At 36.9% G+C, this 16,152-nt stretch overlaps 1 protein-coding gene across 3 annotated transcripts in view; it reads left to right on the forward strand.

Moving 5' to 3' along the window:
- Positions 1 to 16,152, forward strand: part of GSTCD (glutathione S-transferase C-terminal domain containing) — a 45,909-nt gene that overhangs the window by 23,715 nt on the left and 6,042 nt on the right. For all 3 annotated transcript variants that reach the window (XM_059844210.1, XM_059844209.1, XM_059844211.1), the window contains exons 6-10: positions 9,732 to 9,847; positions 10,069 to 10,113; positions 10,501 to 10,629; positions 13,105 to 13,238; positions 14,989 to 15,019. In XM_059844210.1, coding sequence (XP_059700193.1) covers positions 9,732 to 9,847; positions 10,069 to 10,113; positions 10,501 to 10,629; positions 13,105 to 13,238; positions 14,989 to 15,019 — 455 coding nt within the window. The remainder of the gene's footprint in view (positions 1 to 9,731; positions 9,848 to 10,068; positions 10,114 to 10,500; positions 10,630 to 13,104; positions 13,239 to 14,988; positions 15,020 to 16,152) is intronic.

Below are 16,152 nucleotides of genomic sequence, written 5' to 3' on the forward strand. Positions count from 1 at the left end.
AATGGGTCTTTTGGATTACTGACAACAATGAAAAGGAGCTCTTTGAACAGAAGCATTCTGCAGAATGCCCTGATTCTGTTAGTGTGGATAAATATCTGTTACAGCTTTAAAGGTGGTGGGGTACCAATGCCCTGGCTGTGTTTAGGAATACATTTGTTACAAAGCCTCGATTATTTTCTCTGATGGTAAATGCCAGTCTTGATTAGCAAGTGGTCTGGTTCTTTCTACATAGTTACAGCACTTCTCCAAGCTGAGAATGCTGAGATACATGTTGGTTTCAACCCAAACTGGTTACTAAGAGCACCATAGCCATTTTAAAGGGCAGTTTAGGAGCTGTACTTGGCCGTAGCGTGCTACCTGCAAAGTTGCACAGCAGGCATTCTGTAACAGGCACTTAATTGTGGCTGAGGGACTGCCATCTCAGCATCTTGGGGCTTACTCATTGTGCCTTCAGAGTCTGAGAAAGCACTGGAGGGAAAAGAGTGTGGGAAGAGAAATGCTGGTTGAAATTTTTTGTTAGTGGTGGTTTTGTTTGTTTGCTTTTCTAAAATCTGTTATGCAAACTATTAATGGTAAAAATTTGTTTATTCTGGAGGTTAAACAAACTTTGATGTTGATCATCAGCATTGGCAGTGGTAAACTGGTAACCTAGCACAAGCAGATACTGATATTCAACATCAGAGATTAAAGGAACACTTACCCAATGCTCACTTAAATTGTGTAGAAAATATCCTACTTAGCTATGTATTCAGAGGAAATTGTGTTTGCTATCTAAACTGCAGTTCATTTTGATTTCACTCTGCCCCAACTTTGCTTCAAAAATTAATTAGAAAAAAAAAGAAATGAAAGGAAAAAAACTGAGTGGTCAAGCAGTTACTATTACTGAATTAAAACCTTATGATGGAGTTCAGTAATTCCTGTATTTCCTCTGAACTCTTGAATGTTTTTTCAGCCCTTTTAGGTAACATAAAGCACATGAATACCAAAGACACTCATTTCATACAGCAAATGTGATTGAATTTCCTAAAATTTTCATAAACTCCAGATTTATACAGGCTCAAGCTATAAGTGCTGTAATAATTGCAGTGTGTAGATTAGACAGAATTCAGAGAATAGAGAAATGTGTAAACTTGGCCTTTCCATGTGCAACTTGGATGCCTTTGTTTGGAAGTTATATACAACCATTGTGAAATGATGTTATTTGCATGTTGAAATGTCATCAAACCTTTGCAGTGTGGGATTTAATTTTTGTAATGACTGAAATTCAGGATGAAATTTCAAGGCTGAAGTTCCTTTTCATCAGGATGTTCTGGAGAATTCCTCCAGCCATTCATCTTTGTGAAGTAAACAAGCATAATGTGTGAAGTTAAGCTGAAAGTCCTGCTGTTTGTCCTGCAGCCAGTTGTCCAATTGCTTGACACATAAGGGTTAAATGAAGCATGTCTGTCTTCCAAGCAGCTTTTTTTTTGTTTTTGATTTGTTGTTTCAGGCTCTCTCACTCTTTTTGATAAGCAAATCAAAGACAGGAATCATCCAAATTATCACTATAGCTAATATGTATTTTTTTTCTTATTTAGAGGTGGTGATGGGAATTCATGAGTTGGTGTATATACAATATGTCAGAAGGGATCTTTTGGGCTTTCCTTTAATTCTGCAATTCACGACTTCCTGTACAGAGGCAACTCAGTCCTTACCTTTTCCTTAACAATCAGTTATAAGCAATTCAGCATAAGGAGCCCAGAAAGGGAAATCTCTGTTCCTGCTGCCTCTTAACTGCTGAGAGCTGCTCCCCTGCAGGCAAGCTGCTGCTGGCCAGCTGTGAGTGTGAATGGCTGGGGCTTCTGGCCCTTGCTCTGACCTCAGCAGCAGCCTCTGGTGCCTGCTGGGGAAGGAGCTCTCCTGTTTTTACAAGGAGAAGCACTCTTAGTCCCTGGTGAGAGCTGACTTCAATTCCCCTTTCTCAGCAAGACAGTAGCTGTTAATCAGTGTATTAGGCTGGTGAGAGATAAACAAAACATTTGATTGTGGTTTCCTTGTCAAGCAGTGACATCTTCATTTGAAGATATTTTGCAGAAAGTGAGCAACCCCTGCCTGCCAAGCCTGGGTGTTGCTGACATTTGGTATAATACTGTGCATAGGTGGAACAGCACTCCTTTTGGGGTTTGAGACCTTTTCCCACATTTAGTACAGCACAGGCTGCTTTTCCCTTCCCTTTATTCTTCCCCAAATGTTTTATCATCTTTCGCTTTTTAAGTTTTGTATTGCTGTGCTTTCTCCTCACGCCTTAAACACCTCACCATAAGTGATAGGTGGGTTTGGGCACCTAAGGAGGATAAGATACAGGCAAAATAGCTGGCTTGATGGAATCTTGACCCTAAAGGAGTGAAGGTAAGGCAGAAAGGTGAAGAAAGAGGAGTGGGAGAGAGGGAGTGTATGAATACACATGCAAAGAAGTGGAAGAAGGGTGACAGCAGAGTCTTTTGTTTCTGCCCATAATTCTGTCATGACATTTTTAAAAGAAAATAATTCCCTTATCTTTGGGATTCTAGAAAAATAGCTTGGCAGTATGAATCTCAAAGGCTTCAGAAAGAGAAGAAGGGTGAACAGACATTGTCATTTAGCTTCAATGTGTAGGAGCTGAGAACTTTGGAACTAATCTAATGTTTTGGGAAAGGTCCTGACACATTTTTGTGAAGATTGCTGTTGGCAATATTATAATGTGAAAAACTTGGAAGAACATGGCTAGAAAAAACATACGAATGTAGATAGCACTCATTAATTTAAATACCTATAGGGGCTTCATAATCTAGTACAAAATAGTTTAAAAATAGTGTAAACAGTAGATTAATGTGTTAACATTATGTTAGGTCTTTGTTTTCTAGTTTGCTTTTTGCTGAATATTTAGAAGAAAAGTTTTGAAGATAATTGGGAAAAAACCAAACCACAAGTCTTTTTAAAGTAGAACATAGTTACATTCAGGGGGACCTCAACATTAATTTTCATTTCTTTTTACTAGTGGCTGTATGTCTTTGTGGTTTTTAAAGGTGCCTTACTCTTTTCTTGCTTAAAAGACTTTTTTTTCCAAAAAAAAAAAAAAGAAAGCAGGCCAAGTTCCTGCTTAGGTTGTCAAGGGTCAGTTTTCATAGCTGTCTGACCTTTTTAGACTTCACCAAGATAGTGTGTGTGAGATGTAGGGGGTTTTTGTGCCTGAAGTGATAAAACTATTTTGCACAGCTTGCCTTAATAAAGAGCAGATTGGTTTGTAACATCAGGAGGGACTCCTATCTAAAAAACCCCAATAAAATGCTCTCATGGAGTGCAGTTGTCTTTCCTGTCCTTTTGATTATTGCCCAATGTATTTTAAATCATGCATTGTAGCATTCTCTTCTCCTACTCCCTTGGCTGTAGCCAAAACATCGTCACATTTCATCATAAAAAACTTTATGTAATAAAAAGTAATGTGGCCTCTGGGATTTTCTTTTCTGGCCTTACCTGTTGACTCAAGGTGCATGCTGCACACTCTCCAGAGGGGTAGATTACAGGCTTCATTTGTAATGTTTAGGAGGTTTTGTTTGTTTGTTTTCCCCCAGCCCAGAGAATGCTAAGGCCATTTTTACAATATGTGCACATGAGTAACTTTAGGAATGCTGCTCATTCTCTCAGAACATTCAAGTGTTCCAAGTCTGGTCTTTGCAGAATGGAACTGATGCCTTCTGAGCTGCCAAGTACAGAGTAGCCATGTGTTCTCAGCTGTAAGGAGGCTCCAGGCAAAAAATGTTGGCCATTTGCTAGTCCCAAGCTTCTCAGAGGTTAGTTAAAAAATGAAACACAACTTTCCTGAAAGTCTAATACTTGTTGGGATGAACTAAATTAATGCAGTGCTCTGATGGGAAATGGTGAATAGACATTCCCAGTATGCCAAGACAACTTAATAGCAATTTTGTTCATTTAATAGAGATTGCAGCTTCACATACTTCTAAAAGCAGCAGAGTTGGCATATGTGCCTGTTACCTCTTAAAGTAAGCATTTGCATGCCCTTTTACCAACTAGTAATAGCATGTGGGGTGTTTCCAAACCTCAGAGTTCCAGAGTGTGTTTTGATAAATATCCAATAGGGTGGAAAAAAGCTTGCAAAAACAACAACAACAAAAAGCCCAACAACCTACATCTGAACTGAGTGGATAAATGTGACTGCTGATTGCTATTATTCATAAAAATACACTCTGGCCTTCAGGATATGCTTCTGCTTCAAACAGGCATATTAATAAAACAAGCTATTACAAAAAGTTAGTATTAAAAAGAAAGGAAAACTAAGTTTTCTACATTGCAGCCTCATCTTTAAAACAGTGTTTTCACTGGCTCTCCAGCTCATATTTTAATTCTCCAAGAGTGAATGGAAAGAGAATTTAAAAATGGGAGGAGATGAGGTCTGGAGGACCTCAGTAATAAAAGCACAGCCCTTTGGTTAGTGTTGCTGGGTGGGTTTTCTTAATGTCTGTGATAAAGTGGTGTGTTTCGTGGTAGGACTAATGCATTAAAGCTCTGGTGCAAAAGTAAGGAAATACTTACACAATCAGAACTAGATGGTTTGGTTTTTTTAATTTCCCCAACTCCATTACTTTTGAACTTAAATCAGAAAAGTGTTTTAAGAGGAAATCGATATTTTCATATCCACTGTGTTAAAAGAGAGATCGGAATAGCAATTTTCAAATGTAAAGAAAGAACAAATGAATCAGTAATAACCCTGAGCTATCTGATCTTGTATCTGGTTGAACAAATGTTTTAGCCTTTGTAAACAAACACATCAGTTTAGTTATAATATAATAGACTTCTATTTCATTGAAAACTAAAATGTAATGATAGATTGTTGAGTCATCTGTGTTGGCAGAGTTAGGAAGCAGGCAATTACCATAGGTGCTATTCTGCTTTACACTATGTTTTCTCATGGTTATTGTTCAGTGAGCAAGCTTCCTTTTGTACCTTGCAATTCTTTTAATATTATATCCAAATTTAGGGGAAAAGAAAAGGTTGGTAAATGTTGTCTCTTGGTGATACAAATAATAAAGCATATCCTGTAGTCCTTGCATAGGAGTTTATACCTGGTTAAAGAGAAGTGAGTTGCACTCTGAGGGCTTCACTCATGACCATGTGCTTTAAAAACCTACAAGAATTATGACAATCTCTCTTTGTAAGTACAAAATTATTCTGTTTGGTGCCAAAAGCTGTTTGGCTTTCTGGGCCAGTGTCACAGTGCCTGGAGAAGGCCAGTGAGGAAGCTGAAGTGTACCTATGCTGTGTACATATGGAGAGCAGCTCTTGGTTGTAGCTCAGCAAGCAGTGAGAGACCCACGCCTTATGGAGTGGTGTAGCACCCCACAGGGAACCTGGGTATCCCTAGAAGTAGTAGTACAGACAAGGGAATGGTAGAGAAAGGAATTCTTTGTTTACCTCTGCAGTAACAGGGCTCAGACTGCTCAGAAAGTCAGCAGAGTTGCCGCATCATCTTGTGTTAACTGCATCTTTCTGCTGCAGCTCACAGGTGTGCCTTTTGGAAAGGTGTGAGCATTTAGTTCTCCTGTTGGTAGGCAGAGGTCTCTAGTCCCTCTGTCTTCATAGCACATTGTAACTCTGAGATTCTCTGCAGACCCAGAAAGTGTATACTTTCCCACCTACAGGTTCCTTTTGGGTATACCTTGGGACTAAAGTCTTGGTAAAGCAAAAATATCAAGAGAATGAAAAAGAAAAAAAAAAAAATCAAGGTTTGCTGTAGTTTTCTCTAAATAAAAATGTCCAGCATAGAGCTTTGACTGCTGGGATAGTTGGTACTTCGTGGTGCTTCAATGTGGATTTTCTCTTCTTTCTGATGATTTTTTTCCCCCTGTCCTTCCAGAATGTGAATTAGACTTTTACATTACTGAGGGTAGGTTAAACAGAAATATTATCTCAACATAATGAAAATGCTGATTAAATACCTACTGTAAAATTTCATGAAGGTGTTCAGAGTTAAATGTTTCCATTTACTTTTCAATGAGAGTGATTTTTGAAATTTCACCTGTTGTGTAAATCTGTAGCATTAGATTTGGGGACTCTGATGGAGCGGAAAATGTAAAAGCTGTAAAACTTTTTTGATAATTTGATGATGTTTTCTTTGTGAATTCTAGCAGATTAGGTATCCCACATTCTAAGAAAGACTTTAATGATCAAATTCAACAGGTTTTTTTAAAACTGCTCTTTTCGAGGCCAGCCTTTGAATTCTGCATTCAGGTCAGAGCTCAAAGTCTGACCCTTAGGCTTAACACACATGGTAAAGAAGTCTATTCTTTGTAACTAAGAGGCAGACTTCCAGTGACAGATACTTTTTAGTCCAGTATCACTCAAATAGCCAGACTGAATTACTTGACAACAGTAAGGGAGTTGAACATAAGGAAAACAATTTATACTGAGCCTGATAAGTGGAGAGCCAAGGTCAGTGTCATTCTACAATCTAGATTGCATTGAGGAATTGGTTAGAGACATTTTGTGGTGTTAATTGATTTATGGCTACTCTGGAGTGAAAGTCTGCTTTAATACCAAAGCTGATGCCGTAAGAATGTAACTTTTTGTTTTTAAATGGACAGATTTATGTCAATGAGGAGGCATTCAAGTCCCAATACAGGATATGGTCCAACTTCTCTCTCAACAGCCATGCTTGCTGGGTCCCCTACTTTGAGTTATGCCCAAGTGAACAAGCCACAGACACACACTATTTGCTGTGTTGAATTCAAGTAGTGCTCAAAAAATATAATCATCCTTTTCTCCCAGTCAAAGTTGTCTCCCTCCACTATTACAAAAGATAGAGGAGAATTGACACACATTTGCCCCCTGCATGCTTCTTGGCCTTTTGATGTAGTGTGTATTTCAGGCTGTGATTCCACTGGGTCTTTGCCAGGGTATCCTTGGAGATGATGCTGAGGCTAGCTGGCCCATCTCCTGATACTTCCCCTCTCTCCTCTGGTGTGGTCATGCAACAAGTAGGGAACAGATGTTGCTGAAAGCTGACAGGTTAATGCTTGGGAGGAGGGGAAGGGAACTGCTGGAATGTGGTCCCAGGCTGGAGATGGGGAGGGCAGAACTTGAGCTTTCAGCACTGGCCCACACAGATTTAATAAAAGCAGCTGAATTTGAAGAAGAACATTGTTCAAGTAGCCAAGGTGACCAATGGACCTCAACAAAGTTATTGGCTTTGCTAATTGTATTTATTGCAAGATTTGGCAGAGTTCATTGGAAGAAGGTAGTATTTTTGACTGTTGAGAGTATTTCTTTGTAAATAAATGTCAGCTGAGCTGGATTCCTTACACCTTTTTTGAGTTCTGCTTTTTCTAGTGGTTGTGTGGGAACCACTGTACCACTGTATTAATGTAACTAATACTCTGTGTAGACACAAAACACCATGACACAGAAGTACAACAACCACCACCATGAAGAAGCAAATAACACCCCATACCTGCCAACAGGTATCAAACAGAGTTTAGCAGAAGATATTTTGGGTGTTAGAAAATAATTAGAATACCCTGAATTAACGTAAGGAACTACCATTAAAAAAAGCATTGATTTCAGAAAAACTTGTTCAGCTCAGAATAAAACAGTATCTCTTGTTTTGTAGTTACTGAACCTTTTTGCTGTACTTAAACAGTATAGAAATGAATACACTTCCCCTGAATTTCCATGAAAAGTAGAATTATGTTGTCATTTGAATTAGTTAACCAAGGCTTATGTAGAATGAAAAAGATACTTGTGCTGAAACAATAGAAGTGTGCAACCCTGCTGTATGTAATAGGAGAATGCACATGCTGTGTTACATGTACGTGTTGGTAGCTGCATCTGCAGATGTACTCTGGTAGGACTTGGCAGTTGGAAAGGGTTAAATTCTCAGGGGTGATATATGGGATGTGGTTTTTTTAAGGGTACTTCAGTGACTTTTTAAGTTTAACTTGGGAAATATGAAAGAATTATTTGAGGACTAAAGGAATATATGAACCTGAATGCTGATCAAGGTAATAGAAAAATAAAGGGGGCTTTGCATTCTGAAAAGTTGATGTTTATTTGTGCCAAAGTACAAGACCTCTGAATGCCACAGAAACCTTAAAGTTCTACTTGACATGGGCTGAATTAACAGTAATGCTGGATTTGTGAAACCAAATAAAATGTTTTTGTTGTGACCATTTATTGAAAATTCATTTTTCTGGTACTGTATGGCAATCTCTTGGTTGGGTTCTCAGTGAAGGAAGCAAATAATTTTATGGGGGCCTTTCAGTGTATTGTATAAAAATGTCAAGTTCTTCAAGGTTTTGCCTTATAGGGCTAAATATCAAACTACTTTTTTTCTTACTGTTCTTGAAGACAGCAATTAACATTGTTTACAATCACAGAATTGTGAAATGCAAAGTGAACTGTAGTAGATGCAGAAGTTTTGGTTGAATTTGTTTCCTGTTTGCTGCAATTAAGGACTAGTTAGCCGTGCTAACTAACATTCTCTGCAGGCCACATCACAGCTTGCTGTGTTTCTGTAATTCTGGCTACCAAGCTCAAAACACAGAGGTAGAGCCAGCAAAAGTCCTGTTGATTTAAGCATGAATTTATCCATCTTTCAAGGGAGTGTTTACTACTTATTGCCTGCACAGTAAAGGAGGATGAACCTTGTTTGTTGGTGACTATGAAGAGTTAATTGCTAGAGTTTTTGAAGACTGTAGGCTAATTCTTAAAAAATTATTTTTCTTAATAATTTAGTTCTCCTGAGGTTGACTGAGTACCAAGTAATGGATCTGTTTTTGCTGATGAAACCTGTGCCTAATTTACTTTTTGATTTTTAGGAATCCTAGAATCTTATTTGCTAATTTTGCACAGTATGAAAATTTGATGGTGTTTTCAGGAGTTGTGTACTTAATACTAAAGAGTCATTTCAGTACTTTTTTTTTTTAAAGTGAATATGAGCTGTCAATATCTGTGTCAAGCTCTGCTTTCTGAACAAGCAAAAGGAGTCTTTAATAGGTCTGTCAGCACTCAGCCCCACTGAGACAAAACACAGCCTTATAAATACATAAGTGCTGACTCAACAAATTCATTGTATCTGAAGCAACTCTGTGTTGGACTTTTCCAAGCACATTTGAAAGAAGTTAATAGTTTTTCCAGTTCTGGTTGTTACAGATGTGATGGAAAGCCAGTCTTTGCTATTTAGAAATAGTCACTTTGAGAAATACCTCCTTGCACATGCAGTCATTTAAATAAATAGGGCTGGTTAGTAGGAAAAGTAAAAATTGATAGTAAAAAGAGTACAAGTTTTAAAAGCAAAATGCTTAAGGATGGTGTATATAGATACAGTAAATGAGGATTTATTTTGACAACCTTACTGTGAATGTGTTTGAACTCTGTCTCTGGTCATGAATCACAGGATTGGAGGAGAATTAGGCAAGAGTTTACATGAGTTTGGTTGCTTTACATTAAGTTTATATGAGTTTGTTTCTAAGGATACATTAACAGCAACAGCTAGAAAGTTAATTTTGGAGAAGATTCTACCAAATATTTAATATGTTAAACATGAATTTAGCTTGAAGTGGATTAAGATGTGCAAGTGTTCCAGTGGTTTTTAATCCCAGCTATAAATTGCATTTGCAGTGCTTTGCAGTTACCCATGCAAAATTGTCAGTGTTGAGAGCTGCTGATCACTACTTGGGCATTTTCTCTGTCATCCCCAGGAAAGATGTCTCGAGACCGGGCTCTCAGGAAGCAGCAGCAGCTGAACAATTTGGTAGCAGCAGTGACAAAGCTTGCGAAACCTGGAGATTTGATTGTGGATTTTTGCAGTGGAGGGGTAATGTATATTTTTGTTTATGTGGTGCATTTTCTTTTAGCTTTCATCTTTGCAGTGCTAGGTGGTTGCTGCCACAAAGAAAAGCAGATGTGCAGATGCTGAAATTTTAGCTGCTTTCAAAGGTTCTCTCATTGGTATGGGGATGCTCATCGCATAATGAGTGAACAACAGGGAACACTGAAAAGTGACTCAGATTTTGTTGTTTGTTTCTGTTTTCATAGGGCCATGTTGGAATTGTTCTTGCTTACATGATGCCATCATGTCAGGTAAATCCTCAATAAAAAGATTTCTGGTAATTGTCTCAAAAAGATGTGCATGTAGAGAGAACACATAGAAGTGACAGTTGTCTCAGTAGAGGACTTATGTCTGAAACATGCACATTTTTAGCATAATCCCCAAATGTGTGTGATGCTTTCCAGAGAAGACAAAAGTTGTAGGAAAATATAAAATATTTTCAAGCCAATTAATATTGGCAAGTATTAAATGCCTTCGATTGTTCCCAGGTTTCCAGCTAATCATTTTGTATACCTCAGACTCTGCCACAAGTGATTCAGAGGTTTTCTCAACAAATTACAAAGTTTTCTGCCTGGTAACGTTGTACTTTGATTCCTCAGTATTATTTTGCTTTACTGTCTCCTATGTGTGAAATTTAGGTGGTACTCATAGAAAATAAGGAGTTGTCTCTGATCCGTGCTAAAGACAGAAGTGATGAACTAGGTTTAAACAACATTTGGTTCATTCAAGCAAATTTGGACTATTTTAATGGGACTTTTAACATTGGGGTAAGTGATTATAACTTTTCCACTTCAAAACTTCAGTGTCTGATTAATTATTCTTAAAACAACTGATACACATGAGAGAATAAAATTCTGTATGTCCTTACAGACTGTGAAAGTAAATGAGATTAATGTTCTGTCTAGAATTTTGCAGCCCTAGTGAAGAATAAGGCATAAATAGTATTTTGTAGCTCTCTAAATATTCATGTCACCCAATTTTTTATGCTGTTAATAGGATATGAACCTCTGTGGCAAGGTGCAAGCTTTCCATGCAAGACTGACTGTTCTTTAAATCATCCATCTAAAAGCCTGTTTTGACTATAGCAGAGGATGGGTAATGCTGAAGGTTTATGGTACATGAACAGTGCTGTTTAACTGTTTGGTTGGTTTATTTAAGGAAGGAAAAGAAATTCAGTGCAGAGAAAGAGGAGAGAATAAATGGTTTTAGCTGAGTTCTTCCAAGTGTAAATTTCCAATTCTCTAGCTTTATTTTCTGTGCTACATTGTCATATAAATCTCAGTGGGTGAACTAGAGAGCCATTTCAAAATACGAGGATCTCATGAATAATACACTGAATTGTGTGTGTGAAATGCTTAATAGTTGTTTTATGAAGTGAGTCTCCAATTTTGTGGTCATTGGAATTCCTGTCTTGATTTCTGGGGGCCCATTTTAAAGGTTAATACAATACCCTGTGGAGTTTTTATTTAATAAAAAAGGTATTATATTCTCTCTTTCAAGTTTTGTGACAAGGGAGATATTGAAGTATATGTCAGAAGAGTTTGCTTGGAAATTCTTCTTTTTCAGCCCTTAATTTCCAAATATCTGCATTAGTCTTCACATTTTATTTTGTTTCAGACAGTGAGTTCAATATATAAGGTATACTGAGAAAGCTTTGTCTTTAATTTTGTTTGGGATTTTTTCTTAACTAAATGGGTTTTCAGAATGCCAAAGAAGAAATCATTTGGTGTGACAGGTCACACAGGCTCAGCAAAGCTACTGGTTTATCTGCTGCTATTTTAAGGTCTCTTTTTCTGCAAGCAAACCAGAGAGCTAGCTTTGTTTTCTACTTGGATAGATGAGGAAGTAACTGTAATTGCATTCCATGATAATCTGATAGCTGTGATATTAAGATTCTATTTCTGATATTAATTTAGTTTTATTTTTGTTGTTAAATTCATACGAGCAGAAAATTTCATTGTGCAATTATTTTCTTGTTAATTTTTTAGTGTTCTTCCTGAGACAAGAGTATTTGTTTCCATCTGTATGCAATTACAGTTCAGTTGATGATTAATGGTCTCCTCAGCTGAGCTTACAGCAAGCAGACTGGAAACAAAAAAGACTTTGTTTTAATCTATATCTGAGAGCAAAGTTTTTATCTTCCAGTTGCTCTACCTTGAAAAACAGCTTTGAACCCTGAAATCTGAGCTGTGCAGTCTTAAACCTCTTCTCTAAACATACAGTGAACCAAAAGCAAAGCAAACAATGTACTTCTATAAATCCACACTGCTGCATAAAATCAAAAATGTGCCTCAAAAACGTCCTTAGTTTAAGTATGCACCAGGCCTACAGTTTGAGGTGCTGAGCACCTGGGAGGAGGCAGAGAAGGTGGTGCATTTCAGTGGTGCATTTGGCATCCCAGGTAGAGATAGGAGAGAGCTGCCTGTGTTTCCTTGCAGTATATTGAGTGCTGCAGTCATTTTCTTTTCTATAGGAGAGCAGAAAGAATGTGGGTGCAACCTGTTCATTGCCCAAACACGTCAGTGCTCGCAGGTAGTTGTGATCAAATGTTATTTTAGTTTTAGTTGAAGGGCCCCTCACTAAGGAAAATAAATAAAAGAATAAGGAGAGGGGAAAAAAATAAATTAAAGGATATTTGATTGTATTTGATGCCTCCCCCAGCTCCAGTGTTTGTTTCCTATACGTTTTACTCAGTACTTGAAATTTAAATTATCTAAATTTAGATAATATTAGCATAATTTTAGCATAATAGCATAGTTTTTTCCTTTAGATACGACCTTCAGGTATATCTGTTTCTTCTCATACTGCTTAGTTGAAATCAATCCAGTTTTGACATAGTTCTTTGTATTTTTGAGTTCTTTTTGCTTGACAAAAACTTTTTACAAATCACCACATAGTTTTTCTGTTACTGTGTATTCCACAACTACTATTTTTCTGGAGATTTGTGTTTAGTTTATTTGCTATCACAATGAAGTGCACCTGCCTTTTGAGTGCTTTTGGTGAGTGACCCTTCTTCAGTGTTGATTCTTTGTTAATCAAATAAACCCTAAATTTTCCTCAACATAGATATGAAGGAGAAGAATGAAAAACTGGAGAATTAAGGACCATGCCTTTGGTGTAACAGCTTTAGTTGCAAAAACTTCCTCATGCATTAACTAAGCCAACCAAAAGGATGCTGGGTTGTATTTAGAATGTTTCAGTGATGAATTTTCCTGTTTCCTTGGTTGTTTTTCCTGCTGTAGGTGGCCCTGCACGCCTGCGGGGTGGCCACAGACATGGTGATTGAGCACTGCCTCAGGGCACGGGCAGCCTTTGTCATCTCCCCCTGCTGCTATGGCTTCATTCAAAATACTGTCAAGTTCAAATATCCACGAAGGTAAACTAAAGCTTGCAAGATAAGCCCTAAAATATCAATTTAAGTGAGGGAATAAAATCCTACAAGAGTACAGAATTAATCATTTGAGGGTCATTGAGAGTGACCAGGCTAAGCTGATTCAATGAAACTGTTACAATGAAACTGTTTCCTACTGTTTGCCAACCCATCCTCACAGGCAGATTGGCAATTCCTGGATTTTTTTTTTTAATTTTTATTTATCTATTCGTGGTTCAGAAGACTTTTTACAATCCACATAGTAGATACAGTACCTTATATGCAGACCTTCTACCTTAAAATCACAAAGTTAATAGAAAATTCATGAAAATTACTTTATGAAGGGGAATTGACATTTTGATGATGGAGGAAGATGTAAGCAGTCAGTTTAAAGAAATGGGTCTGCTTTATACCACAGTTTACTGCTTGTAGAACTCCTTTGATTTATTCCCAAGTAGATAAGCTCTCCTGTGTTTCAGTTCATATTTTTAATACTTTTTCAATGGATTGTGTACATATTTTGTCTTCAAATATGCCTTGTGGGAGATACTAATAAATCTTATGCTTAGGAATTTTAATGCCTTTGATATAAATAAAATGTAAAGGATAAGCATAAAGTGGCAGAAGATAAGAGGTTAAACAGCCTTCTGAGTTAGAACTAGGTGGGGGGAAAGGGCTGTGTTTTGGTTGGCTTTTTTTTTTTTTTGTTCATAAAACTGAGCTTTGCATTTTGGATGTCCAAGATGAATTAGAATTTAATTCTACCAGGAATTGCATCAATGACTTAAGTATATATTTGCTAAAATAAGAAACTGGAACATACAGTCTTAAAAGCTATCAACAAATCTAAAGAGATATTATGCATTCATGTGAAATATTTTTCATACTTTTCTATAATATCAAAGTGTTCTGGCACAGAAGTGCATAGAAAGCAATTCTTTATAACCTGTCAGTTTGATAACCTTTGCATTTAACTGTTCTTTCTTAGTCAATTTGATACTTCCATCTCTTTGTGTGTCCCTTTTGTTTTCTCTTGTGACACAATAAAACAAATAAGTCTTCTAATGAAGAGGCAATAAAATTCCAAGCCTTCTAAAATTAGCAGGCATATAATTTTACTCAGTAGATTTGTTTTCAAGTTGGCTGATTAATGCTTAACTTTTCACCAGCTACATTTTTAGACCACAAAAACTGGAAATGATCACTTTGAAAACTTTTGTTGCTGTGGATATTGCAAGAATATTTGTGTTTGCTAAAATTTTCAATCTAACCTCATAAGTCTATGAAAAACTATCAGCCTGGTCTTTAGCTACCATTTTAGGGTTTGCTTTTTCTTTTTTCCCTTATGTTAAATGATCATAAAACATGATAGCCTGGCCATATCCCCACAGTGGCTGTGTTCTCTACTCAATTCCATTGTAAAGACCCTTTAGCTTTGTGATACAAACAAAATATATGTGGGTATTATTAAATATATATAAAGTGTTTGTGTGACAGTGAGAAAACCACAGTAAGTATGTGTTAGCATTTATAATGATTTAAAGAGGGAATTTTTATTAATACTAGGAAAAAACACCACTAAATACATTTTTCTGGTGAACTGGAACTGTAATGGGTTTTGGTATTTTTTAAAGCCCTTCTGTATGATAAAGATATTGCTGGGTTTTTTTAAATGTGTTCAAGTATATGATTGCTTCTGTTTTCCACCTTTGCTGTTTTCAGATGTGAATTGAATTGATCTATTTTTTTTTTTCAGTCATCAGTTCAAAGAAATTTTGTCCTACAAGGTACGTAAAAGGACAGAGGGAAGATGTTTATGTGCAGTTTCCTGCATTTCACTGGGTCTTCTTATCAAATGAAATATGGATGGTTATGTTCTAATTGCAAGGAGGGGCATGTGTTATGTGAAATGTTCATTATTAGTGCAGGTGCCATTGTGTTTTCTCTCCACCATACATCTTAAAGGCTTTTTTCTTCAACAAAATTAAGTAGTTTCTCCACAAAAAACCCACCATTTTTTTGTCATAATGTATAAGTGAGCCATTCCTAAGGTACTTCAATGTGTATCAGTTAAAAATTACAGGATACCAATTTGTTTAGATGTTAAATACAACTGATCTAATAAACATTAGATTCCTCCCTCTAATTTATGTCTAAAACATTGGACATTTTAAGTGGGAAGAGCTTAAACAGATCAGCAAGAATTTAATAGAGTATTTATATTTTATACAGCTTTTAAAATGTTATTCAAAATGATTTTTAAAGTATTAAAGTGTGTTTTGACCCTGAGCAGCTGGGCTCTGTGGATATAATCTGAGAGAAACACAGGAGAAATTATCACTGAAGAAGCATGCAGATCTGACAGAGTGAAGGGTAACAGGAGAGTGGAAAAGGACAAGAGCAGAGAGATGAGCAGCAGAAAACTGGTACTGATCTGTTAAGTTTTGTCTTGTGAGTTTAAACTAGTTAGTGATGAGCAACCCAAAATTTGAAGGTTAGAGGCGCTTAATGTGGCATGTTTCCTTCTGAGGGAAGCAAGGTTATGTAAATTTGCAGCTCAAATCCTAGACAGGACTCTTGGCTTTTACAATATGGAAGTGATTTTTGGAGGTGCAGAATAATTCTTTGTAACAAAAATATGGAAATAAAGGAGGGTATTTCTAATAGCCAAATGTTTTTGGAAACAGTGGGCAGTGCAAAGATAATGTATGTGGCAGGAAACTAGAGATTATCCTTTTTAATCCCTAAATTAGAGGGAGTTTTAAAAATTGAGAAAATCTCCAGCCATCTTATAAGGGAAGTTCAGTTATCAGGTAATAAATGCCCAAAGATTGAGATGCCAAAAGCCACATGATGGATTTGGAGCCACCATTATTTTTTACCATGATTAATGTTCCTTTCAGCATCTCTGTGACATAAT

This window comes from Haemorhous mexicanus, chromosome 4, assembly GCF_027477595.1.
Source record: "Haemorhous mexicanus isolate bHaeMex1 chromosome 4, bHaeMex1.pri, whole genome shotgun sequence".
NCBI classification, from domain to species: Eukaryota; Metazoa; Chordata; class Aves; order Passeriformes; family Fringillidae; genus Haemorhous; species Haemorhous mexicanus.